At 44.4% G+C, this 27356-nt stretch overlaps 2 protein-coding genes across 5 annotated transcripts in view; one reads left to right on the forward strand and one right to left on the reverse strand.

Moving 5' to 3' along the window:
* LOC106580798 (ARF GTPase-activating protein GIT1) overlaps positions 1-9321 on the forward strand; it is a 28160-nt gene extending 18839 nt beyond the window's left edge. For 2 of the 3 annotated variants that reach the window (XM_014162234.3, XM_014162236.3), the window contains 6 exons: positions 82-378; positions 5446-5526; positions 5845-5921; positions 6155-6331; positions 6438-6501; positions 6745-9321. In XM_014162234.3, coding sequence (XP_014017709.2) covers positions 82-378; positions 5446-5526; positions 5845-5921; positions 6155-6331; positions 6438-6501; positions 6745-6960 — 912 coding nt within the window. In that variant the 3' untranslated portion in view covers positions 6961-9321. The remainder of the gene's footprint in view (positions 1-81; positions 379-5445; positions 5527-5844; positions 5922-6154; positions 6332-6437; positions 6502-6744) is intronic. The other variant, XM_014162235.3, reaches the window with a different exon arrangement.
* Positions 9322-13025: 3704 nt separating this feature from the next.
* Positions 13026-20963, reverse strand: tp53i13 (tumor protein p53 inducible protein 13). 2 transcript variants are annotated; one of them, XM_014162244.3, is made up of 9 exons: positions 20537-20962; positions 19684-19761; positions 19407-19442; positions 18914-18972; positions 17763-17841; positions 17477-17605; positions 16830-17012; positions 15660-16434; positions 13026-14257 (listed from the first exon to the last, which is right to left on the reverse strand). In XM_014162244.3, the coding sequence occupies exons 1-9, from the start codon at positions 20633-20635 to the stop codon at positions 14142-14144; spliced, it is 1554 nt and encodes a 517-aa protein (XP_014017719.2). In that variant the 5' UTR covers positions 20636-20962; the 3' UTR covers positions 13026-14141. The 2 variants fall into 2 exon arrangements, with proteins under 2 accessions (XP_014017719.2, XP_014017720.2); XM_014162245.3 differs by lacking the exons at positions 19407-19442; positions 19684-19761 and having other exon boundaries at positions 20537-20963.
* Between the last annotated feature and the right edge of the window lie 6393 nt (positions 20964-27356).

Raw genomic sequence — 27356 nt, forward strand, 5'->3', positions numbered from 1 at the left:
CTGTGTATGTGGATGCGTGTCCGTGTGACCTTTGAAACATTCAGGTGACCCTCCTCCCCCCGTCCCCACCTCTTCCCGTAGATCTCGCGGATGCAGACGGAGAACAGTGCGTTGCGGGGGGGCCAGGTCGGAGGAGGAGGGGGAGCTGGCGGTTTGGGAGGCGGGGGAGGAGGCAGCCCGGCACATTGGCCAGGGGGGGTGAGAGGCGGGGGAGGTAGGGGAGGGGACCACTCCAGCCTAGCCGTGTCCTCGGCTGTGCCCGCCCACCGGAGGGACAGACAGGCTTTCTCTATGTACGAGCCGGGGGCCGCCACTCCCAAACCCCACTCCCCGGGCCTGGACTCCCTGACGGGCCGCCTGCAGCCTCTGCACCCCAGTGTAAGTGTGAGCAACGCGCTACGGCCCCCAGGTGGCCGTGGTCATGGTGATATACACCACCTGCCCTCTCTGTCTCTACTGCTGCCTACCTCCTCTACTGCTGTCTGGCATGCACACACCGCTCACCAGTGGAGCGCGCCTCTACTTTAACCCCTAACCTTTGACCCCCAGTCTCTACCGCTGGTGCTATGCTTTCTGGGCCAGATGCTGCACGCACGCACCTGCCCCAAATACATACATACATACATCCACACACACACACACACACACACACTGCCTAGCCCCTCTACTGAGCCTTCGGCACTGTAGCAAATCACTCTTCGCCTCCACTCACTTCACATGAGTTTCTCTGAGGCTTTTTTGAGTGTAGAAGGTCATGTTGTTAAGCTAAGATGGCAGGTAGCTTTCCCACCATTGATGAGTGAAGATGTCCTAATCTTAGACACTCCCCAATCATAGCTTTCCCATTCCCTACCTCTAGTGTGTGCAGCACAAGCACGAGGTGTTAGTGGTTTGACCTGCCCTCTTAGCCATAGGCACTTCACAATGGATCCTTCAAGGCAATGTGTCAGTCAGTCACAGTGGAACTAAGTGGGCAGGCAGACCTATACGAATGTCAGCAGTGCTTGGATCACCTGTTGGGTGTGTTGACAAACAGTGGAAATGAACAGAAATTGACGGTCGATCTTCTGTGGTCAAAGGCGATAGGACGGCCACCAGCTGCGCACGGCCGCTGTTCCTGTTAGTCTGTCTGCGCTCTAAGCTAATGCACTACTTACGCATTCACGCACTCACTCAGCCCTGCTCCCAGCCACTCTGACTGGTATGGAACGTGCATAGGAAGCCAGGAGGTAAAGTCTGTCTCTGTCTGTCCTGTCTGTCTTTTATTGTGCTCATTGTTGCATCCAACCTTTACGTTCCATTGTCCATGCGGGTGATGCAAATTCACAATGCATACAATGCCTTCGGAAAGTATTCAGGCCCCTTGGCCTTTTCCACATTTTGTTACATTACAGCCTTATTCTAAAATTGATTAAATGTTTAAAAAATCCTCAGCAATCTGCACACACGACACCATAATGACAAAAGGAAAACGGGTTTTTACAAATGTTTGCAAGTTTATTAAAAGTTAAAAACGGATCACATTTACGTAAGTATTCAGACCTTTACTATGAGACTTGAAATTGAGCTCAGGTGCATCTTGTTTCCATTGATCATCCTTGAGCTGTTTCTACAACTTGATTGGAGTTCACCTGTGGTAAATTCAATTGATTGGACAGGATTTGGAAAGGCACACGCCTGTCTATATAAGGTCCCACAGTTGACAGTGCATGTCAGAGCAAAAACCAAGCCATGAGGTCGAAGGAATTGTCCGAGGAGCTCAAGAGACAGGATTGTGTTGAGGCACAGGTTTGGGGAAGGGTACCAAAAATTGCTGCAGCATTGAAGGTCCCCAAGAACACAGTGGCCTCCATCATTCTTAAATTTAAGAAGTTTGGAACCACCAAGAGCTGGCCACCTGGCCAAACTGAGCAATTGGGGGAGAATGGCTTTGGTTAGGGAGGTGACCAAGAACCCGATGGTCACTCGGACAGAACTCTAGAGTTCCTCTGTGGAGATGGGAGAATCTTCCAGAAGGACAACCATCTCTGCAGCACACCAACAATCAGGCCTTTATGATAGAGTGGCCAGATGGAAGCCACTCCTCAGTAAAAGGCACATGATAGCCCACTTGGAGTTTGCCAAAAGGCACGTAAAGACTCTCAGACCACGAGAAACAAGATTCTCTGGTCAGATGAAACCAAGATTGAACTATTTGGCCTTAATGCCAAGCGTCACGTCTGGAGGAAACCTGGCACCATCCATACGGTGAAGCATGCTGTGGGGGTGTTTTTCAGCAGCAGGGACTGGGAGACTAGTCAGGATGGAGGCAAAGATGAACGGAGTAAAGTACAGAGCTCCATAATGAAAACCTGCTCCAGAGCGCTCAGGACCTCAGACTGGGGCGAAGGTTCACCTTCCAACCTGTCAACAACCCTAAACACATAGCCAAGATAACACAGGAGTGGCTTCGGGACAAGTCTCTGAATGTCCTTGAGTGGCCCAGCCAGAGCCCAGACTTGAACCCGATCGAAACATCTCTGGAGAGACCTGGAAATAGCTGTGCAGCAAAGCTCCCCATCCAACCTGACCGAGCTTGAGAGGATCTGCAGAGAAGACTGGGAAAAACTCCCCAAATACAGGTGTGCCAAGTTTGTAGCGTCATACCCAAGATGACTCGAGGCTGTAATTGCTGCCGAAGGTGCTTCAACAAAGTACTGAGTACAGGGTCTGAATACTTAAGTAAATGTGATATCAGTTTTTTATTTAAAACATTTTTGCAGAAATTTGTAGATTGAGGGAAATATACATTTTTTTTAATCAATTTTAGAATAAGTAACCTAACAATGTGGAAAAAGTCAAGGGTTCTGAATAATTTCCAAAGGCACTGTATTTCAGTTTGGTTTATCTGTGCATTTTTCCATGTCTCTCTTTAGTTTGTATTTTGTAGGGCATTAGCAAATGCACAATTTCTTATTGTGTAGTTTGTAAATCTTTTTTTTAATAGACCCTAGAGTTCTATATGCTAGAATATATCTAGATATGTTATTTTTCTGTGTACACTACCGTTCAAAACTTTGGGGTCACTTAGAAATGTCCTTGTTTTCCATGAAAACATACATGAAATGAGTTGCAAAATTAATAGGATATATAGTCAAGATGTTGACAAGGTTATAAATTATTTTTGATTTTAAATAATAATTGTGTCCTTCAAACTTTGCTTTCGTCGAAGAATCCTCCATTTGCAGCAATTACAGCCTTGCAGACCTTTGGCATTCGAGTTGTCAGTTTGTTGAGGTAATTGGAAGAGATTTCATCCTATGCTTCTTGAAGCACCTCACACAAGTTGGATTGGCTTGATGGGCACATCTTACGTACCATACGGTCAAGCTGCTCCCACAACAGCTCAATAGGGTTGAGATCCGGTGACTGTGCTGGCCACTCCATTTATAGACAGAATATCAGCTCACTACTTCTTCCCCAAATAGTTATTGCATAGTTTGGAGCTGTGCTTTGGGTCATTGCCCTGTTGTAGGAGGAAATTGGCTCCAATTCACAGGGTATGGCGTTGCAAAATGGAGTGATGGCCTTCATTCTTCATCATCTTCATTTTTTTCTGTGTCTCACAAATGTTCTTCTTTGTGATCCAAACACCTCAAACTTAGATTCGTCTGTCCATAACACTTTTTTTTACAATCTTCCTCTGACCAGTGTCTGTATTCTTTTGCCCATCTTGATCTTTTCTTTTTATTGGCCAGTCTGAGATATGGCTTTTTCTTTGCAACTCTGCCTAGAAGGCCAGCATCCCGGAGTTGCCTCTTCACTGTTGACGTAGAGACTGGTGTTTTGCAGGTACTATTTAGTGAAGCTGCCAGTTGAGGACTTGTGAGGCGTCTGTTTCTCAAACTAGACACTAATGTACTTGTCCTCTTGCTCAGTTGTGCCCCGGGGCCTCCCACTTTCTATTCTGGTTAGAGCCAATTTGCGCTGTTCTGTGAAGGGAGTAGTACACAGCGTTGTACGAGATCTTCAGTTTCTTGGCAATTTCTCGCATGGAATAGCCTTCATTTCTCAGAACAAGAACAGACTGAGGAGTTTCAGAAGTTTTTTTTGTTTCTGGACATTTTGAGCCTTTAATCAAATCCACAAATGCTGATGCTCCAGATACTCAACTAGTCTAAAGAAGGCCTGTTTTGTTTATTGCTTCTTTAATCAGAACAACGGTTTTCAGCTGTGCTAAACATAATTGCGAAAGGGTTTTCTAATGATCAATTTGTCTTTTAAAATGATAAACTTGGATTAGTTTACATAATAGCTCCAATAGTCATTAACAATGTCTACACTCTATTTCTGATCAATTTGATGTTATTTTAATGGACCAAAAAAAAGTGCTTTTCTTTTGAACGATAGTGTATGTCTCGCATTGTTGCTAATAAGACATTTAGAAGTACTTTTTTAAGATGACCTGGCGATACTGTATATCATTAATTTAAAAGTAAAAAAAATGGATTGTACAGTTTGAATCCCTTCATAGATATTGGACCACACAGTGGTAAAACCCAGTGCTCTGTTGAAAACCAGAGATGACGATGACTTCATTGTTATGGACATGATTTGTGTATCATACAAATATTCACATAGATGTTCAGTCTTCATCTAGTTAGCTCTCCACTAGGGAACAGTGAGTCCAAGAGTGGCCTACTGGCCATACTGTCTGGAATAACTCGCAGCTTAGGCCCTTATGTCAGTGAGCCTGTATCCAAAAAGTGTCTATAACCGTGCTGACTGTATGGGTCTGCATAAAGTGTCTCAGAGTAGGAGTGCTGATCTAAGATCAGGGACCCCTCCTATGTATTATCATTTTAAAAGCCTAAACTGATCCTGGATCAGCACTTCTAGTCTGAGATGCTTTATGAGTACGGGCCCCGGCTACTGGTCAGGTCATCTATTGTGAAAGTGGCTAGAGAGGAGACGTGATGTGAGGCAAGCTAATGGAAGTTAACAGGCTCCTCTGTCTTCTTCTGTGTATGTCAGACGGTATGTTTGTGTGTCTGGTAATGTTAATGACTTACTCCTGTGTGTGAGTTTGTCTGGGATAATGGCTCACTAACTACTTGGCAGGACTTAGCTCAAGACACACATTTTCTTAGAATTCCAGTCAACTTGGGCTGTACTCCATCACTAACTACATTTTCAGTATAAGCCTGTCCTGGGGAAAGTTGCACTGCAGTTTGGCTGTTGAGTTATTTGACAAAAATAATCAACTTTGACCTCGACATATAGGCTAGTATCTCCGCACACAAAGCTGAGCTGACTCTGCTCAAGCACGTATATATCGCATCCCAGTGTTTGTTCGGAATCTTCCTACAAAAATGTAAAAAAAACATTCTGTCAGGCAGTGTTCCTTCTGCGGTCCCTCTGTTGCTTCTCATCCTCCTCTGAGTTCCTGTTCTGTCCCACCTCCAGGTGAGGAAGGGGGGTCCTGGTGGTCCAACGCCCTATGGAGGGTCGCACCTCTCTGGCTCCATGGAGATGGGGAGATACATGGTAAGACTGGCTGACTGTTGCCCTCCTTTACAGTTAGTTGGTCAACTCATCTGTGACTTCCAGGCTACTTCGCGACCAACCCCAGACCAGCTGAAACATTCAGTGGCGTCATATAAATGCTGACACTGACAGACACTGTTTTTATAGACCAATGTGAGCTGATGCATTGCCTAGGGTTGTATATTGTGGCTTAGTGGAAATGTTTGTGTGAATGGCTTGCTTTTGGTTGGTTACTGAAGATATTACCATACTCTCACTGATGTTAGAATCACTACTCCTACCTTTTTGACGCTGATAAGGTGTTCTGTTTGTGCACAGGGCCCTAAAGGAGAGAAGCATGGCAGTGGCACTGACGGTGACTATGACAACACTCAGATGTATGAGCTGTCGCTAAGGTAAGGCTAGGGAGGGGTGGGGAGTAGGGATATCTGGAGCAGTTTGCTGCCCGGTGACCGGGTCATTCTGGAGTCTCTCCCAACGTGTAGGAGGGGCAGACAGGCCGGGCTCCAGGGTGTACCTAGACATCTAGCAGACTGCCTTTGTCAAGGACGTATTTACTGTGGTTACTGAGAGACTGTGTGAATTGCAGGCTAATGTAGAGATTGTTCTGTGTGCGTGTTTCCTAAAGTAGGGGGCGCAGCAGTGAAGAGGAGGGACGGGGGGATTCGGAGGAGTGGGGTGGGGGTGAAGGGGGTGAGCCGGACCCTACCCTGCCCTGCACCGAAGACGTCATCCTTAAGACGGAGCAGGTGACCAAAAACATCCAGGAGCTTCTGAGGGCCGCACAAGAGTTCAAGCACGACAGGTAGAGCCCCGACTACGAGACTTTAACGTTGCATCTGTGGTGGTAACAATAGTTTGTCTTGTGTTGTATCTGTGGTGGTAACGAGAGGTTGTCTTGTGTTCCCCAGTTTTGTTCCATGCTCTGAGAAGATCCACTCTGCTGTCACTGAAATGGCCTCTCTCTTTCCCAAGGTAAGGTTTTGCGCTCTCTCTCTAGATTCTGTATGGTGTGAAGCTGACACCGCCAGTTATCATTACAACAACAAAGAAGTTGCTTCAAACAATAAACCGTTGTAATTTTTGGTGCATGTGTAATAGAACAGCAGAATATATACTGCACATTTTTTGGGGACCAAATACAGATTCTAGCTTTAAGCAGTAAGTGTTGTCGCCTCTAACTGTGGCCCTCACCCCTCTCTCTCCATCTCCCCTCAGCGGCCTGCCCTCGACGCCGTGCACTGCTCCCTGCGCCTCCTGGCGTCCAGCGCCTCCCGCCTCCAGGTGGAGTGTCGCAAGGCGGCTCCCTCGGACCCGTCAGCGCCCGCCGTCGACTACCAGCTGCTCACCCAGCAGGTCATCCAGTGCGCCTATGACATCGCCAAGGCCGCCAAGCAGCTGGTCACCATCACCACCCGCGAGAAGAAACAGTGACTGGAGTAGAGAGGGGACGGACAGGGGAGTGGCGAGGGGGGGAGAGGGAAATACCAGCCAACGGGAGAAGCTATATTGGCTGCAGACCGAAAAGATCTGAGGATGAATACAGATGACATGAGAGGAATTGAAGGTAGGGAATGAAGAGCAGGGGAAGACCAGGTGGTGGTAATATATGACAATAGAACGAAGCTGAGAAATGGCTGCAACTCTCGCTACTATACCTGAGTGGACTGAGAGAGTGCAGTTCTGCGGGGGAGGGGACTCTGAAGAGGAGTGTGGACCATTGAGACAGTAATCGCATGTGGGGGATGGACACGGCACAGCACAACAGCGGCTCAGCTCTCATCTCACTATGATCTCACTCTGTTGTTCCTTTTGGGGGGGGGGGACCCTTAACTTCAACACCCCTCTCTGTGCAGCGCCTCAAACCCTCATGAGACCGAGGTAGGCTGGGGCCAGTCAGTGTGGCCTACAAGGGGGCCAGGCCTTGGAAGAGAGAGACACACTGCTCTACCCCTCTGTCTCTCAAACACTGCCTCCTCTGTAGTCCCACGCTCTGCTAAGGAGGGCCCTTGCTACTCCCTCAGAACCCCTGGTACACTACAGCATGTCTTGGCATCGTGGACAAACGACTAGGTGATGTTTTATTATTTTCATGTATTTTTTTTAAATGTATGCCAATCTGTTGGTCTGTACCTCTGGGGACAAGAATTACTGACTTAAGAAAAAAAACACTTACACTGGAATTATTGTGATTATTATTATGCCCATTGTTTTGTATTATTATTATTATTATTATTATTATGGTCATGAATTACATTGTATGTTTGCTTATTTTAAGTTGTCTCATGTATGATGGTTCCTGTTCAGAGGACCAGAGAGAGCTGTGAGAATACTCTCTCGCCTTCTGTCTGACTGGGACTGGACACATGCACGCGCACACACACTAACTTGTGAAATGGTCCTCAAACACTCCTGGAGCAGTCCAATTCCTCCCGGGTGACATTTCAGTCATTTTATTTCTTCTGCCTGTCATGTTCTAATATGTCAGTAGCCAAGGGGTTGAACAGATGCCAAAGGGGTATAATCTGCTATCAGTAGAAAAAGCCTTGGAAGCGGCATGATATATATTATTGCAGCCATTGGCTGCTTCAGTCGCTAGACAAAGTTAATCTCAATGGCACTACAGTGGGATCCATACAGTTCACTCTTCAACATATGCCAACTTGAAGCAGACTAGCTAGATAGTCATTTTCACAAAACATTTGTTCCCAAACTGCAGGTTTGTGGGGGCACTGAGGAAACTTTCCCTGTTTTTATACTGTGCTGAACAAATGAACGGTCACACTTAGCTGAGTGACACAGGCTGACCAAAGCACTCCACGTATTTAGTTTGATTTCTTACCTTCAAGGACTTCAGTGATCGTCTGTCAGATGGATCTGGGTCATGTTAATTAGGAACTAAACGGATGGAAATGAACTGAAACAGGGAGGGACTACTTGGACCCACACATGGCTTGTGTGATCCTGGACACCTGGAAGCTCTTCCACCTCAGCTTGACCCATGTTCACTTATCCAAAGGGTCCCGTCGTTTGAATATCCGCCTGACTGTGCTCTCACGTGATCGACATTTAATGAACCTGTAAGGGATGAGATCTTTTATCTTTTCCCAGTCAAATCATGTCCAAAAGATTGTCAAATGTAACGTTCCAATCATGATTGCCTTTGCACATCTCCTGCTAGACTGGCTTAATACGTAGTGATGTTGTAGCTGTTTGGGTTCCTTCAGTTGATTATTTATCGCCAGCTCTCACACACTGGGCCAGTATAAAATACTTTCTTCCCCATTAAAATGTCCTCCTTTTACCTCTCAGACAACCTGTTATAGAATAGAGGCTTATATATAAACATATTTTCATGCTATTTTTTTAAGCTATATGTTCATATTGTGTTTGGGAGGTCAGATCTCGTTACCCATGGTGGGTTTCAGGTCTGAGGGGTAAGTGAATAGAGTCTGAAGTCTGCCACTGGTTAGAACTAAACTCATCTCAAGTCTGAGGGGAAAGGGCTGTTGCACAATGCTACGCCTTTCCCCCTTCTTAATAGACACTTTTTAGTATAGGGTCCCTTTTTAGTGGGAATGTTAGACGCACACATGCATCCTGCATGCCATGCACAGCGAACACACACACTCATGTTGTTCGGACAGTGGCACTGTGCCCCGTACTGTTTTCTGTGTATCATACACTTCACCTGGGAGATTCTTTAAACACAGGCAAAAACTGTAAAAAGTAGAACATTTTAAAAAAGGTCAATCGTAAGCTGTACATTTCTAATAAACTAAAAAAACAAGTGAATTGTCCTAAACGTATGTGTTTTTTGTTTAGTTCAAGATGCTTGAAACCTACAGTACCAGTCAAAAGTTGACACACCTACTCATTCAAGGGTTTTTCTTTATTTTTACTTTTCTACATTGTAGAATAATAGTGAAGACATCAAAACCATGAAATAACACATATGGAATCATGTAGTAACCAAAAGTGTTAAACAAATCAAAATGTATTTTAGATTCTTCAAAGTAGCCGCCCTTTGCCTTGACAGCTTTGTACACTCTTGGCATTCTCTCAACCAGCTTCATGAGGTAGTCACCTGGAATGCATTTAAATTAACAGGTGTGCCTTGTTAAAAGTTAATTTGTGGAATTTATTTTAATGTTTTTGAGCCAAACACTTGTGCTGTGACAAGGTAGGGGTGGTATACAGAAGATAGCTCTATTTGGTAAAATACCAAATCCATATTACGGCAAGAACAGCTCAAATAAGCAATGAGAAACGACAGCCCATCATTACTTTAAAACATGAAGGTCAGTCAATACAGAACATTTCAAGAACTTTGAAAGTTTCTTCAAGTGCAGTCTCAAAAACCATCAAGCACTATGATATGACTAGCTCTCATGACGACCGCCACAGGAAAGGAAGACCCAGAGTTACCTCTGCTGCAGAAGATAAGTTCATTAGAGTTACAAGCCTTAAATTGCAGTCCAAATAAATGCTTCAGAGTTCAAGTAACAGACACATCTCAACATCAACTGTTCAGAGGAGACTGAGTGAATCAGGCCTTCATGGTCGAATTGCTGCAAAGAAACCACTAAAGGACACCAATAAGAAGAGACTTGCTTGGGCCAAGAAACACGAGCAATGGACATTAGACTGGTGGAAATCTGTCCTGTGGTCTCATGACTCCAAATTTGAGGTTTTTGGTTCCAACCGCCGTGTCTGAGATGCAGGGTAGGTGAACGGATGATCTCCACATGTGTAGTTCCCACCGTGAAGCATGGAGGAGGAGTGATGGTGTGCAGGTGCTTTGCTGGTGACACTGATTTATTTAGAAATCAAGGCACATTTAACCAGCATGGTTACCACAGCATTCTGCAGCGATACTCCATCCCATCTGGTTTGTGCTTAGTGGGACTATCATCTGTTTTTCAGCAGGACAATGACCCAACGCACCTCCGGGCTGTGTAAGTGCTATTTGTGTGAGGAAAGACACTGGGAGACGAGAAGCAAGTACAGGGAGTGAACATTTTATAAATAACGGACATGACAAAACACGGACAGCGTCTGGACAAGGGGAACAAAACTAAATGAATGGAGACATGGGGAAGAAACTGAGGAAGTGACAGATATAGGGGATGCAATCAATAAGGTAAGAGTCCAGGTGAGTCCCATGAAGTGCTGATGCGTGTAACGATGGTGACAAGTGTGCATAATGATGGGCCGCCTGGCGCCCTTGAGCGCCTGAGAGGGAAGCGGGAGCAGGCGTGACAATTTGACCAAAGAGAGTGATGGAGTGCTGCATCAGATGACCTGGCCTCCACAACCACCCAACCTCAACCCAATTCAGATATGGGATTAGTTGGACTGCAGAGTGAAGGAAAAGCATCCAACAAGTGCTCAGCATATGTGGAAACTCCAAGACTGTTGGGAAAGCATTCCAGGTAAAGCTGGTTGAGAGAATGCCAAGAGTGTGCAAAGCTGGCAAAGGGTGGCTACTTTGAAGAATCTAAAATATATTTTGATTTGTTTAACACTTTTTTGGTTACTACACGATTCCATATGTGTTATTCCATAGTTTGTCTTCACTATTATTCTACAATGTAGAAAATAGTAAAAATAAAGAAAAACCATTGAATGAGTAGGTGGGTCCAAACTTGGTGCTGTACATAAGGAGGTAAGCCAAAGGCCGTATCAACGGACCGTCTCAGGGTACACTGTACAAACTACTGTCTCTCTCACTTTCTCTGGTTCATGTAGTCACACTTTAACTGTCCTCTTGGTGTGAATGATTTCCCAGGTTAGCTTTATGTCTTTAACATTTAATCACAGCTCATTACATAGTAATGGCATACTCTCTGTCCCAAAGGGCACCCTATTACCTTTTATAGTGCACTACTTTTGAGTACTTCATCTCAGTTAACCCAGAACTAAAGTGTCACGTCATTGGTCAGATTTAAGTTCTGGGTCCATACGTATTAAGAGAAGAGATGCCAGAAAGAGGAGCGGAACCCTCTCCCTTTGCATGTTGCGAACATCCCCTCTCATTCCAAAATATGAAAGATGCCAACACCTGCGAAATCGTGATTTGTACAAATAACCAAACACCAGAACTACTGCTGCTCGTTATCCTCCGCATCTCATTCAGTCCCGACAGATTCTCTCGGTTAAACACGCAGAACCTTTCCACGAGAGATTATATGGGCCATAGTAAAAAGTAGTCCACTACTTGGTACGCATACACACTAATGGTCCGAGGACGTGATGTTGGACACGCTGAAGCCTGTTAGGGACAGACATCTACCATTTCAATGTGCTTATTCCAAATGGCACCCTATTCCCTATGTAGTGCACTACTTTTGGCCAGGGCCCAAGGGAGCCCTAAAGTTTCTGTTGACAGCCAATCATTGATACAGTGTACAAAACATTAAGAACACCTGCTCTTTCCATGACAAACTGACCAGGTGAATCCAGGTGAAAACTATGATCCCTAATTGATGTCACCTGTTAAATCCACTTCAATCGACGTATATGAAGGGGGATTTTAAAGAACGATTTTTAAGCCTTGAGACAATTGAGACATGGATTATGTGTGTGCCATTCAGAGGGTGAATGGGCAAGACAACGGATTTAAGTGCCTTTGAACCGGGTATGGTAGTAGATGCCAGGCGCACCGGTTTGTGTCAAGAACTGCAACGCTGCAGGGTTTTTCACGCTCTGCAGTTTCCCGTGTGTATCAAGAATGGTCCACCACCCAAAGGACATCCAGACAACTTGACACAACTGTGGGAATGCTTTCAGCACCTTGTATAGTCCATGCTCCTACAAATTGAGGCTGTTCTGAGAGCAAAAGGGGGTGCAATTAAATATTAGGAAGGTGTTCCTAATGTTTTATACACTGTATATGGCTGCAGCTGCTACATCATGGGAGCCACATCTGTGGGGATTTTGTGTTTCTTGGTTGTAATTTCATTACTTAGAATATTGATCTTCAGTCATATCCTATTATGTATACATTAATATTGTAAATAAGAATATCTACATATTTTAGCTGTTCTTGTCTATTAAATGTTCTGTATGATGTCATGTTTCATGTTGTGTGTGGACCCCAGGAAGAGTAGCTGCTGCTTTTGCACCAGCTAATGGGGATCCATATAACATACCCCCCACCAGCATAGTAGATCAAAAAAAGAAAAGCCTGCACAGGGTATTGCTGCTCCAAAGGGGTTTCATTACCTGCATAGCAACAATGTTCAATCCTTTTCTCGCACAAGGGAATTCATATCCTGTGGTTGTTAAAAGCATAGAAATAGATTCTCTCTAGTTCTGTGGTTGAAACGGTTATCTTCCAAACTATAGCTTCATAGGAGTATACTGGCCGTAGTGTAGTAGGAGACAAGTAATATACTACATACAACACTGCTCTGTCCATGTCTTGATTCACTGCACCCATCTGGTGTGTGGCAATAACACATTTATATATTTAATTAAAACTGTAACTCACAATACATGATTAAAAAACAACAATTTATTACTATCACACAACAGCATTTGATGGACTTGTACCCACTACTGCAACACAATGCACCCGACAGCCGGTTGCTTACAACAGCAACTGTACTCCCCTCCATAAGTATTTGGACAGCGAAGCTAAAAATGTACTTCAGCATTTAGGACTTTAGATCAAATTATTCACATTATGAGACAGTACAGAATGTCAGCACGAGGGTATTTTCATACATATGTTTTAATGTTTAGAAATTATGTTTAATGTTTAGAAGTCGTTAGTATTTGGACAAATTCACTTAGCGTAAAGTAATCAAAAGTTGAGTATTTGCCTCTAACCTTCATGAATGAATTGTGAATAATGATGAGTGATTACTGATAATCATGGTAGCGTCCACATTAATGTAGAAGTGTTCTGAAATGTTCTGTTCTTACTTACAATAAACGCTTGTAGGGTCACAAGCTTGATGTAGTCATTGAATGCAAGGAATATGGGACCAAATACTAAACCTTTAACAACTTTAATACACTAAGTGAATTTGTCCAAATACTTCTTCAAATGGGTGGAATAGATACATAGTCCCTTCATTTCTAAATAGAAAAACAGAAACTACCCTCAAGTTAAAGGTGACATTCTGTACTCTCGCCTCATATGAAACGTGATCTAAATTGAAAAAAGTTATCTTCACTGTCCAAATACATATTCAAAGGGATTGTTTACAATAAATGAACAGGGGAAAAAAATAATTTCCTAAGTCTAACTCGGCCCCTATGAGAAAAGGCTTGAATGTGTAGTAAAACGGTGTCATTGGTGGTGATTGTGAATGATCTACTGTAATGTGATCTGATTGAATGGGGTTTTGTACTATGGAGTATGGTATGACAGTTAAAATACTAAAATATTCCTTCTTAAGTACCGGCAATAGAAGATGTACCTGTTTGAGGTCTCGTTACAACAACAAAAAATTCCATAAAATGTTTCTTCAGCATAGCAATGTTATTAGGCCAGTAGGAGTACCCTGCTTTTAGGTCCCAATGTCCACTCCTCTCTTCTATTCTCACAGGGTAAAGACAAGACGGATATAATAAACAGATAGAGGGATGAGAGAGACCTGTTTCTACTCGTCCTCCTCTGTGCTGGAGCTGGGTGGTAGGAGGACACACTCCTGTCTTCGGCTCTTGGATGCCCTCCTCTTCCTCCTCCCTGGCATCTTCAGCCTCCTGTGGATCACATCTAAGACACACAACACGCACCCCTTATTAGAACAACTACAAAAGAGGATTAACAGTAATGATAACGCTCAGTTGTAAAAGTTAAGGCCCTATAAAATCTGATCCTTTTTTGGCAGATTTTCTTTACAAACATTTTTCTTTTAGATTTCCGTTTTTTCCCTGTTTTCAGGTTTTCGCTCTCAAAATGAACATTTATTTAATAGAACATATGATTTTGTTGTTTTACTAAGTCCACAACAATGCTTAAACTACATCTGGAGACCACTTTTTAGGTCTGGTATAAATCTAAGAAATGTTGACATGTGAGTGTAGTTACCCTTTAATTCCAGTGTACACCAGCAAAAGACCGTTGTTTGGTTAGCGATGTTTCTGTAGCACTCATGTAAATGCAGAGTTTGCAAAACAAATGCCCACTGGATTGATGCAGTGGGCATCAATGAAGGTGAAGAATGATATTCTTGTAGTTTAATTTAATTCAGAAGACTGTTATATTTACGTTAGCATCGTAGCTAACGGCTACACAAAGGATGGGCAACTAGACTTTTGAACCTTTTTAAGGTCCTCTGGTCAATTTCCCCCAAAATGTTACATTTTTTTAGGAACTCTGTCAGGATCTCAACTTACTGTTAAAATAGTAGAATAACACAAGGTGCTATTTCAAAATGTGGTTGTGCATCAGCAGTTTTCCTCGTTATGTCAGTCACTGATAGTCAGTCAACTAGCCCGTCAGCTACATTTTTTTTAGATTGCTAAGTTAGTTTAGCAGCCTGCTCTCTAAACTTGTTATCATGTTCGAATTACAGGCTGGGGGGCCCCCCATTGATTTTGTTAGTCAGTCTCACACATATCATATTCAAAACTGCAAACATTTCTCTTCACCCTATGGCAAAATGGGTAGAATTGCCGGAAATTAGCTGTAAAACAGCTAATTTTCTTTACACCCCATGGCAAAATGATTTACTCGGAATTAACTCTAAAACTATCTCCGCTGTCAAGAGGGAGGCCATTAAAATGTTTTGCTCACAATGTGGGTGGGGAGGGGGGGGGGGTATAGATGTGGGTATGCAGACCCGCGAGCAACTGCAGCCCCTCATGATGAGTTCAGATTTTTTGTGGCCCCACCCCCATTGAAGTTGTCCATCCCTGGTGTAGACATATTGTATGTGCGCACCACACACACACACACGGCTGTGCCGTTTCAGAAAGGTAAAAACAAGTCACCGATGCATTTTGTTAATGTATTATGATAATTTTAGGCAAATTAATAAATGTTCTAAGTTCAATAAAAAAAAATTATATCGTTGAATTCCATTTTCATGTCTGCATTCCATAATGCAGATTTTATAGGGCCCGTAAGAAGCGTGTTGGGGACGGGGGGGATGTGTGAGCCCCAATGAACCCACCTGCCACCCTGTCGTAGTCCTGCTTGGAGTCGTGCCAGTACATGCTGGGCGTTGTGCGCCAGTGGCGGTAGAGGCGCGTGTGCAGCACAGACAGCACCAGCAGCACCAGGAGGAAGCCCAACGCCGCCGCCGCCCACACTGCCTCGTCTGTCCGCGGAGTGGGCAGCATCCTGTCACCGGGTCCAGCCACGGCGCCCCCTAGCGGAGCTACGGTCTCAGTGCACTCGCAGTGGCCCACCCTACCATCACAGTCTGCTCTCTTGTCCTGGCTGTTCGCCTGAGTGACAGCCAGCTGTTTGGGCTGACTCTGAGACAGAGGCTTTTTCCTCTTGGTTGGAGAGTTACGGGGCTGTGTCTCTCCCTCGTGTCTGCTGCTCTTCACCTCTCTCTCCTGGATGTCTCCCGTTTTCCCGCTCTGCCTCTTGTCCTCTACTTCGTTCTGGTTCACCCAGTCTGTTTCTCTCACTTTGCCTCGGGGATCTTTTTCATTAGTGTCATTTTCTCTGCGGTGAGGTTGAGTCACTTTGAGTCCTCGGTCCGTGCCTCCCTGTGTAGCCCTCACTGTGGCTTGGCCCTGTGCTTCAGGTTGGAGTGTGGTTCCATGTTTCTGGACTCTGTTCGGCTCGGTTCTGTCCAGGGTGGTCCGTCTCTCTTTCTCCTTCCCCTCCTTCCTGAGTGCTGCTCGGCTCTTGCGGACGCTCCCTCTCCCCCAGCCTGCCACCTCCAACCATCCATCCAGAAGAGAGAGGGTCTCCTCACAGCACTGCCTCAGAGACTGGTTATGATCAACAAAAAGGCACACTCAGTAAATCATACAAACAGTAAAACAATTCTATGACAGCTTCAAGACAACCTGGTTGCAGGGGAATTGCAGTAGGTTCGCCAAATACCACAAATGTCAGAGTACAGATTTATTTTATGTATATTGGTTATTTTAATTTGGATAAGAGTGATGAAAATGAAATGAATTTAAGGTTATTTGTTGATGTGAAAATCTAAATGCACAGATTTGATGGTAGTGTCATTAGATTTGGGGCGGAATGGGGTCCCCAGAAATTCTGGCCCCAAAAATGTGGTCCCCACTGAAAAAGTTTGAATACCACTGCTTTATGCTGTCTTTCAAACTTTCAGACATGCAGTGCCCTCTCTTCGCTCTGTCTTCTGGCTCACCTTTTGCTTTGGGTATGCGTGTTTATGATCTGCAGGATGGGTCAACAGCAAGTTATACTGTCTGCTTTGATCCACGTCGCCACGGTTCCCGTGTGCCGCTGTCAACTGCAGCCAATCACAGACCTCCGACGTGGTCACATGGGACAGCTCCAGCGTGCGACCCCAGGACACCAGCGCTAACGGCTTCAACAGGATAGAGATTCAGTCACCACAGGGTCATGTTCAGTAGGAACCAAAAGGAAGACAACAGGTAAGTGCTATCTCTATTTATCCAATAAGAAATGCTTGTTTTCTCCCATGTTTTGTAACTGTGTGCCCTAATGAACACAACCCTCATTTCAATGACAGGCCACTCTGAAGATGTGTTCTACTGTGTTCCCCATTGATAGAGGGAACATTCTGGTGTCTTGTTTCACCGTCATGACTTTATCTATGCATCTGTTGGGGTGTCAATTGAACGCCCTGCTGTCACAGTAGATATATTTTGTGAGGAGGTGTCCGTTTTCAGTGTAATCTATAATCTGGGATATCAGCCATTTCACAAGCGAGTACAGAGTAGATAGTAAATCACTTCTACTGATATCTAAGGGTAAGTAAAGGCAATGTTTCCTTTGAGACTGTCTTTATCGTGTGTGTGACTCGCTCACTCTGTGTTTGCTGAGGTCAGGGTGTGGCGTTATGATGTAGTCAGACAGACAGCGGTGGCCCAGGACCGACAGCAGGTCACGCTGACGAACCGGAGCACACGGATGGTACAGCAACACTGTTGCTCCATGCTGCAAACACACACACACACACACACACATCAACAGTAGAGACCGATTAGAGTTGGACAATCTGTTGTGGTAATACTGGACTAATGAAACATATTGGCGATCTAATATGTGAGGTTGTGTGAGGTTGTGTGTGTGGTGTCAGGGTTTTAGTGGTTACCTGCAGGTTGTTGAGCCAGCGTTGAGGGGGGCAGTACAGGTACTCTCCACTCTCTGCCCCTACAGTCCGGTGAGCACCACTACACAAACCACCCACATAAAGACAGTTTAGTAAAAGGCACGCAACACAGGAATTGACATTAAGCTCTCAGAGGCACATGCCCATCAGGCAGCTCAGGAGCCGTTTTTATTTATGGTTTTGGTCACTTGCCCAGAAAATGTATTTGGCTGTATACATACAGTTTACATTGTCACATTAAAGAGTTATTGCAAAGTAATATACATGAATATTTGCATGAGAAATGGAGTGCACATTTAACTGGATTTGACACAGGTTCCCAGGTGTGTATGTATTGTGTGTTCTTGGTGATGGTTTTATTTATTTCACCTTTATTTAACCAGGTAGGCAAGTTGAGAACAAGTTCTCATTTACAATTGCGACCTGGCCAAGATAAAGCAAAGCAGTTCGACAACATACAAAAACACAGAGTTACACATGGAGTAAAACAACATACAATCAATGATACAGTAGACAAAAATGATACAGTAGACAAAAATAAGACTATATACAATGTGAGCAAATGATGTGAGATAAGGGAGGTAAAGGCAAAAAAAGGCCATGGTGGCAAAGTAAATAAAGTATAGCAAGTAAAACACTGGAATGGTAGAATTATAATTTGAAGAAAGTTCAAAGTTAAAATATAAATATGGTGCAAAGGAGCAAAATAATAAATAAAATAAATAAATACAGTAGGGGAAGAGGTAGTAGTTTGGGCTAAATTATAGATGGGCTATGTACAGGTGCAGTGATCTGTGAGCTGCTCTGACAGCTGGTGCTTAAAGCTAGTGAGGGAGATAAGTGTTTCCAGTTTCAGAGATTTTTGTAGTTCGTTCCAGTCATTGGCAGCAGAGAACTGGAAGGAGAGACGACCAAAGGAAGAGTTGGCTTTAGGGGTGACCAGAGAGATGTAACACTCCCTGTGTGTGTGTGTGTGTGTGTGTGTGTGTGTGTGTGTGTGTGTGTGTGTGTGTGTGTGTGTGTGTGTGTGTGTGTGTGTGTGTGTGTGTGTGTGTGTGTGTGTGTGTGTGTGTGTGTGTGTGTGTGTGTGTGTGTGTGTGTGTGTGTGTGTGTGTCGGTCCGCAGCATCTTACCTGTTGGGGATAGTGTGATTGTATGTGATGGGTGTGTCCATGCAGACGTGCTCGATCCGCTGAGGACAGACAGGAAGAGAGGGCAGACTTATGTATTAGCGCCAGGCGTGATTTCTCATTCTATATTTCAGAGAGGCATGTTTAGTTCTACATCATACATTTCTATGTGAACGTTCTGCAACGCTGTGCCCTGCTGAACTGGGCTCGGGATTAGGCAACGTTTGCACCCTATCCTTCCAGACAGAAACACTGCTGTATGTTGTCTTGTTGACAATTTTGTTTGAATTTTTATTGAATTGAACAGGTCATGCGCCCTCTCTAGCAGAAAATGAGCTGGAGGCTCTTTCATAGTATATTTGTGTAAAGAATCAGTCGCTCCAAAGACTTATCAGTAATAGCTACAATGTGATCCAAGGGTTTGGAAAGAACGTGCTCATAACGAAAGAAAAGGCTAGCTCATTGTATTTTCTGTTTGACAAGTTGATTGATTTACCTGTGGGGGATACTTTGTGTCAAAGCTAGCAATCTCCTGCGAACAGAGGAGAGAGACCTGGTTTGCACTGTTTTTCAGTAATGGATTTGGCTTAGGAAAATGCACACAACAAATGCACAATATGAAGTGAACACGATAAATAGGCGACATAATCGTCAACGCTCAAGTTTGTGTTAGGTGAACATGTAATTCGTGTTTACAGTAGTTTACTACCAGTTTACATGTATGTTATGCGGAACAGCGGTTCAATAGATCACGTGGCTAGCGCCGTGGTTACCTGGGTAGTGGACTCTGGCCAGGAAATCACAGGACAGCTCCACACAACTGACGGGGGCAGGTCTCTCCCCAGCAAGAGCTGCCAGTCACAGAAAAACCATCATACAGACACAAAACTGTCACAGTTGACTTGCTGTTTAGAACGGTAACATACAATCGACGGCACATATATTCACCGTGTCATTGCGTTGATGTGATTGCTATGGTTTCTCTTCACGGTCGTTATCCAGATTGTCTAGCTATTATAATTGAAGCAGCGAATACAAAGTCAAGTGAAGTGTCATACGACAACTTTTACTTTTACTTCACTACATTCCTAAAGAAAATAATGTACTTTTTACTCCATACATTTTCCCCTGACACACAAAAGTACTCGCTACATTTTGAATGCTTAGCTGGACAGGAAATCGGTCCAATTCACGCACTTATCAAGAGAAACATCCCTGGTCATCCCTACTGCCTCTGATCTGGAGGACTCATTAAACACACATGCTTCATTTGTAAATTAGGTCTGAGTGTTGGGAGTAAAAGAAAACAAGAAAATGGTTCTGTCTGGTTACTGGGTGACTTTCACTTGAGTCGTTTTCTATTAGGTTGTCTTTACTTTTACTCAAGTATGACAATTGTGTACTTTTTCCACATTTTACATTTTAGTAATTTAGCAGACGCTCTTATCCAGAGCGACTTACAGTAGTGAATGCATACATTTTTTTTTCTCTCTCTCCGTACTGGTCCCCCGTGGGAATCGAACCCACAACCCTGGCGTTGCAAACACCATGCTCTACCAACTGAGCCACACGGGACCACCTGGGCATATGGCAGTATAAAATAGTCCATAATGATTCATATTGTACCTTGCCATTGTCACAAGCTTTCCACATCGGCCTAGCAGCACCGGACAAAACCAAGCACAGCCACAGTCCGGAAAGCAGAGTCGACACCCGTGGAGACATTCTTCTTCACACAATGGACAGAGCGCGAGTCACAGCGAGTCACGGCGATACATCTTCATGGATGTATCGTTGGATGTAATCTCTTAAAATAAATACATCATTTTTATTTTCTCAAAACAACCATTAGTCAACATTCCTGTAGCTCCCACGTCTAGAACCATCGGCGCGAGTTACTGCAAAAGCCCTGTCTGCTGGCACTGAGCGCAAACATCCAGCGCAAAGCGAGGCATTGATGCTGTTACAGCGAAGAGGTATCCGACACAATACAGTATTCGAAGCTCTCTTTTTTCTTTACCATACGGTTCACATTAGAACTGGCTACGGCAAAGCAAATGGGACAGAAAATGTAGGTTATTTTTTCATGGTTTCTACTAATTTCTTCCACACGGTGGCGCCAAATTTTCACGTAACCGCCTGAACGCTGGCAACCGAGGACAGACGCGCTTCAGAACTCGGCGGTCCGGTTCCATGTGAGCTTGTGTGGCCTACAACTTCGCATCTGAGCCGTTGTTGCTCCTAGATGTTTCCACTTCACAATAACAGCACTTACAGTTGACTGGACAGCTCTAGCAGGGCAGAAATATGTTGAACTGACTTGTTGGAAAGGAGGCATCCTATGACAGTACAACGTTGAAAGTCCCTGAGCTCATCAGTATGGGCCATTCTACTCCTAATGTTTTCCTCTGGAGATTACATGGCCGTGTGTTCGATTTTATACACCTGTCACCAACGGTCGTGGCTGAAATAGTCGAAACCACTCATTTGAAAGGGTGTCCACATATTTTGGGCATTTAGTGTACTTTATTCCATGGTCATTCGTAACTTTATTCAATGCATTCATTTGGTCTTGTGTCCTCATACATTCATTGTTAAATCTTATCATTGCATATTTATGCCCATACTTCAACCTATTTATTTATAGCCACTATGCCGCATCAGTTGAGCTTCAGGTGATAATGCTTAATTAAGCAATAAGGCACGAGGGGATATGGTATATGGCCAATCTACCACGGATAAGGGGTGTTCTTATGCATGCATGACACATCTCGGAGTGCCTGGACGCAGCCCTTAGCCGTGGTATATTGGCCATATACCACAAACCCCTGAGGTGCCTTATTGCTATTATAAACTGTTTACCAACGTAATTAGAGCAGTATAAATAAATGTTTTGTCATACCCGTGGTATACGGTCTGATATACCATGGCTGTCAGCCAATCAGCATTCAGGGCTCCAACCACCCAGCATTCTATTAAGGAAAACAAGAGCAAAGAGAGAGAATTGAGAGGGTCGTCACAAGTGGTATATGGGTATGTCAACCAATCAGCATTCAGGGCTCCAACCACCCAGCATTCGAGCCCTGAATGCTGATTGGCTGACATACCCATATACCACTTGTGACGACCCTCCCAATTCTCTCTTTGCTCTTGTTTTCCTTAATAGGATGTCGGTGGGCCGGAGCCGGGAGGGTCGTCAGCGAAATGGGACACAGCCGAGCCCAGGTGTGTCCCAGGATAAATGCAACTCTTCCCCATTCATTGAGGAGACTCTCCATACAGACACAGATTTTGGTTGTGGCATTTTTGTGGCTGTTTCCGTTGGCACCTTTCAACACCCCTCATTATCACATTTATGCACGCAACCCCTCACTTACACTTCTGATTACACACACCATTGATAATTATTTTTAGTTTACTTTAGTTAAATAAATATATTTTGTTATTCCTTATCTCCACGTTGTCTCCTTTTTTGTTTTACGCACATTGAGCCGGTTCGTGACACACTGGTATGACAAAATATGTATTTTTACTGCTCTAATTACGTTGGTAACCAGTTTATAATAGCAATAAGCCACCTCGGGGGTTTGTGGTATATGGCCAATATACCATGGCTAAGGGCTGTATCCAGGAACTCCACGTTGCGTCGTGCAGAAGAACATGGAGCTTTTGGAGCAGCTTGGTCGAAATTAGCTTGGACAATGACCCCAAGCCTACTTCCAAAGTTGTGGCAAAAGAGCTTAAGGACAACAAAGTCAAGGTATTGGAGTGGCCATCACAAAGCCCTGACCTCAATCCTATAGAAAAGTTGTGGGCAGAACTGAAAAAGCGTGTGTGAGCAAGGAGGCCTACAAACCTGACTCAGTTACACCAGCTCTGTCAGGAGTAATGGGCCAAAATTCACCCAACTTATTGTGGGTTAAACAATTTAACGGCAATGCTACCAAATACCAATTGACTATGTAAACTTCTGACCCACTGGGAATGTGATGAAAGAAATAAAAGCTGAAATAAATCACACTTCTATTATTCTGACCTTTCATTCTTAATATAAAGTGGTGATCCTAACTGACCTAAGACAGGGAATTTTTACTTGGATTAAACGTCAGGAATTGTTTAAATGTATTTGGCTAAGGTGTATATAAACTTATGACTTCAACTGAATATACTAGGTCGGTATCAGAGGAAGTCCCCAAAAAATTGGCAAAGACTTCAGTCACCCAAGTCATAGATTGTTTTCTATGCTACCGCACGGCAAGCGGTACTGGAGTGCCAAGTCTAGATCCAAAACGGCTTCTACCCCCAAGCCATAATACTTCTGAACATTTAATAAAATGGCCACCCGGACTATTTACATTGACACCCACCCTACTTTGAGTGTACACTGCTGCTACTCGCTGTTTATTATCTATGCGTAGTCACTTTACCCCTACCTACCCCCTATGTACAAATTACCTTGATTAACCTGTACCCCTGCACATTGACTTGGTACCGGTACCCACTGTATATAGCCTCGGTATTGTTATTTTATTGTGTTACTTTTTATTTTGTTTAGAAAATATTTTGTGAGCTGACCAAGTAATTTGGTGTCACTCTAAAGCAGACAGGTGGAATAAACGAGTCAGGAGTAGGTTTTCTTGACTGAACACAGTTCTCTATTGAGGGATTTCTGACAATACAAACACTCCAACGCAATCAATGAGAATCTCCCAAGGAAAAGCAGTTATTCAGATGAAACAGGAACACAAGACGATTATCTTTAAACTATAACAAAAATCACGGGTTTGTCACCGTCTTAATGATTCTTCGTGGATAGCTCCCCTCTCTTGGTGGCCAGCGATAGTTTATCATCTTCTTCTTCTTCTCCTCCTCCTCCTCCTCCTCCTCCTCTTCTTCTTCTTCTTCTTCTTCTCCTCCTCCTCCTCCTCCTCCTCCTCCTCCTCCTTGCCTTCCAAAAGATACCTCCTCTCCTTTGGTGGACCAACCACTCTTATTCTTTCTTTTTCCTCCTCTCGTTTACAGGGGAAAGAGAATGTCATTAGTACCGTCAGCTGTGCTTAATTGCCTCTGGTCACCTTGACTCACATGCCTGGTTGGGCTACTCTCCGTGAGCCCAGCCTGCCCTCTGGTGGTCCTTCCACAATTTATTGAACTACATTGTTGGTTAAGGGCTTGTAAGTAAGCATTTCACGCATGTGACAAAGAAAATTAGATTTTCATTTGATACACTTAGTATTACTTTCTTAGCAACAGTATACATATCTCCCTGACATATTGCATAATTTATGCAGCTGCATGCAAGAAATGTTTGGACCCACCTTGTGTTGTGCTCACTTGAACAGGAAGGTGGTGCGGCGGTCCTTCATGGGCAAATGTTGTCATCAAACTTTGTTATCAAAGTCTGGCATTCTCTGGATTTATGGTGCTTTCAAGACAACTGGGAACTCAGAAAAAAACAAGGTTGAATCATGACGTTAGTGATCTTCAGGTCGGAGCTCTAGAAAGAGGCCAGAGTTCCCAATTTGGAATTCCGAGTTGGATGACCGTTCAAAACATGTTTTCCCAGTCGGAGCTCGTTTTTTTTCAGAGTTCCCAGTTGTCTTGAACTCACTGAAGTCTGAGATTTCCCAGTTCTTATTTTCCAGGTGTTTTGAAAGCGGCACAAGTCATGCTAGAATGACAGCATGACCAATGTTGAATGTTTATCTTTTTAAGCTTGGAAAATAGACCCTTAAACACAGACTTGGACCACACACCCACTCCACTGAATAGCAGGCTAGTGATTGCTTTGCAATGCTTGTAGTTAGCCACTGATTCCTTACAAACAACTCATTGTCGAATTTGCGATTTCCAACTTGTTGTTTAATGTTTATGCCCAATGTCCGATGAGCACCGATACGTTTTATCTATAATTTCTCTTCAGAATTTTTCTTCATATGACAAGAATTGAAAAGGATTTGCAGGTAGATTGTCGACTTGATCCATGATGATGACTGCTAGCTTTCTAGCTAAGATTTTGAAAGTATGATGGTGACATGATCAGTCCAATCAAAGTTGCTGTAGATATAACGTGATTTTACATAATTTTATCTGTGGACAATGACCTTGAGCCTTCTTGGATGGTCACTTCTAATGTAACTCTATGGCAGCATCCAAGGGGCTTGAATTTTAGATTTTGCGGTGATGTTGTGTCCCTATGAGTGACAGAACAATGAGCCAATCAAATCAAATCAACGTTTATTTGTCACGTGCGCCGAATACAACAAGTGTAGACCTTACAGTGAAATGCTTACTTACAGGCTCTAACCAATAGTGCAAAAAAGGGTGGTGCTAGGTAAAACAACAGTAAAAAGACAGGCTATAAAATTTGCGAGTCTACATACAGACACCAGTTAGTCAGGCTGATTGAGGTAGTATGTACATGTAGATATGGTTAAAGTGACTATGCATATATGATGAACAGAGAGCAGCAGTAGCGTATAAAGAGGGGTTGGTGGGTGGTGGATGGCGGGACACAATGCAGATAGCCCGGTTAGCCAATGTGCAGGAGCACTGGTTGGTCAGCCCAATTTAGGTAGTATGTACATGAATGTATAGTTAAAGTGACTATGTGTATATATGATAAACAGAGAGTAGCAGCAGCGTAAAAAGAGGGGTTGGGGGGGGGCACAAATAGTCCGGGTAGCCATTTGATTACCTGTTCAGGAGTCTTAAGGCTTGGGGGTAAAAATGGTTGAGAAGCCTTTTTGTCTTAGACTTGGCACTCCAGTACCGCTTGCCGTGCGGTAGTAGAGAAAACAGTCTATGGCAGGGGTGGCTGGGGTCTTTGCCAATTTTTAGGGCCTTCTTCTGACTCCGCCTGGTGTAGAGGTCCTGGATGGCAGGCAGCTTAGCCCCAAGTGATGTACTGGGCCGTACGCACTACCCTCTGTAGTGACTTGCGGTCGGAGGCCGAGCAATTGCCGTACCAGGCAGTGATGCAACCAGTCAGGATGCTCTCGATGTTGCAGCTGTAGAACCTTTTGAGAATATCAGGACCCATGCCAAATCTTTTTAGTTTCCTGAGGGGGAATAGGCTTTGTCGTGCCTTCTTCACGACTGTCTTGGTGTGTTTGGACCATGATAGTTTGTTGTTGATGTGGACACCAACAAGCTCTCAGCCTGCTCCACTACAGCCCCGTCGATGAGAATGGGGCGTGCTCGGTCCTCCTTTTCCTGTAGTGCACAATCATCTTGGTTACGTTGAGGGATAGGTTGTTATTCTGGCACCACCCGGCCAGGTCTCTGACCTCCTCCCTATAGGCTGTCTCGTCGTTGTCGGTGATCAGGCCTACCACTGTTTTGTCATTGGCAAACTTAATGATGGTGTTGGAGTTGTGCTTGGCCATGCAGTCGTGGGTGAACAGGGAGTACAGGAGGGGGACTGAGCACGCACCCCTTGGGAGCTCCAGTGTTGAGGATCAGCATGGCACATGTGTTGCTACCTACCCTCACCACCTGGGGGCGGCCCGTCAGGAAGTCCAGGATCCAGTTGCAGAGGGAGGTGTTTAGTCCCAGGATCCTTAGCTTAGTGATGAGCTTTGAGGGTACTATGGTGTTGAATACTGAGCTGTAGTCAATGAATAGCATTCCCACATAAGTGTTCCTTTTTTTTCGAGGTGGGAAAGGGCAGTGTGGAGTGCAATAGAGATTGCATCATCTGTGGATCTGTTTGGGCGGTATGCAAATTCAAGTGGGTCTAGGGTTTCTGGGATAATGGTGTTGATGTGAGCCATGACCAACCTTTCAAAGCACTTCATGGCTACGGACGTGAGTGCTACGGGTCTGTAGTCATTTAGGCAGGTTGCCTTTGTGTTCTTGGGCACAGGGACTATGGTGGTCTGCTTGAAACATGTTGGTATTACAGACTCAATCAGGGACATGTTGAAAATGTCAGTGAAGACACCTGCCAGTTGGTCAGCACATGCCCGGAGCACACGTCCTGGTATTCCGTCTGGCCCCGCAGCCTTGTGTATGTTGACCTGTTTAAAGGTCTTACTCACGTCGGCTACGGAGAGCGTGATCACACAGTTGTCCGGAACAGCTGATTCTCTCATGCATGCCTCAGTGTTGCTTGCCTCGAAGCGAGTATTGAAGTGATTTAGCTCGTCTGGTAGGCTTGTGTCACTGGGCAGCTCGCGGCTGTGCTTCCCTTTGTAGTCTAATAGTTTGCAAGTCCTGCCACATAAGATGAACGTTGGAGCCGGTGTAGTATGATTCATTCTTAGCCCTGTATTGACGCTTTGCCTGTTTGATGGTTCGTCGCAGGGCATAGCAGGATTTCTTGTAAGCTTCCGGGTTAGAGTCCCGCACCTTGAAAGCGGCAGCTCTACCCTTTAGTTCAGTGCGAATGTTGCCTGTAATCCATGGCTTCTGGTTGGGGTATGTACGTACAGTCACTGTGGGG

This window comes from Salmo salar, chromosome 20, assembly GCF_965601325.2.
Source record: "Salmo salar chromosome 20, fSalSal1, whole genome shotgun sequence".
Taxonomy (NCBI): domain Eukaryota; kingdom Metazoa; phylum Chordata; class Actinopteri; order Salmoniformes; family Salmonidae; genus Salmo; species Salmo salar.

Bases quoted from the DNA above. Each gene is read 5' to 3' on its own strand.
- tp53i13 (XM_014162244.3), bottom strand. From the start codon at position 20,635: ATGTCTCCACGGGTGTCGACTCTGCTTTCCGGACTGTGGCTGTGCTTG. The intron at 16,435-16,829 runs GTGAGCCAGAAG...GATCATAACCAG, and splicing joins ACGCATACCCAAAGCAAAAG to TCTCTGAGGCAGTGCTGTGA. The intron at 14,258-15,659 runs GTGGGTTCATTG...TGTGTGTCTTAG, and splicing joins GGACTACGACAGGGTGGCAG to ATGTGATCCACAGGAGGCTG.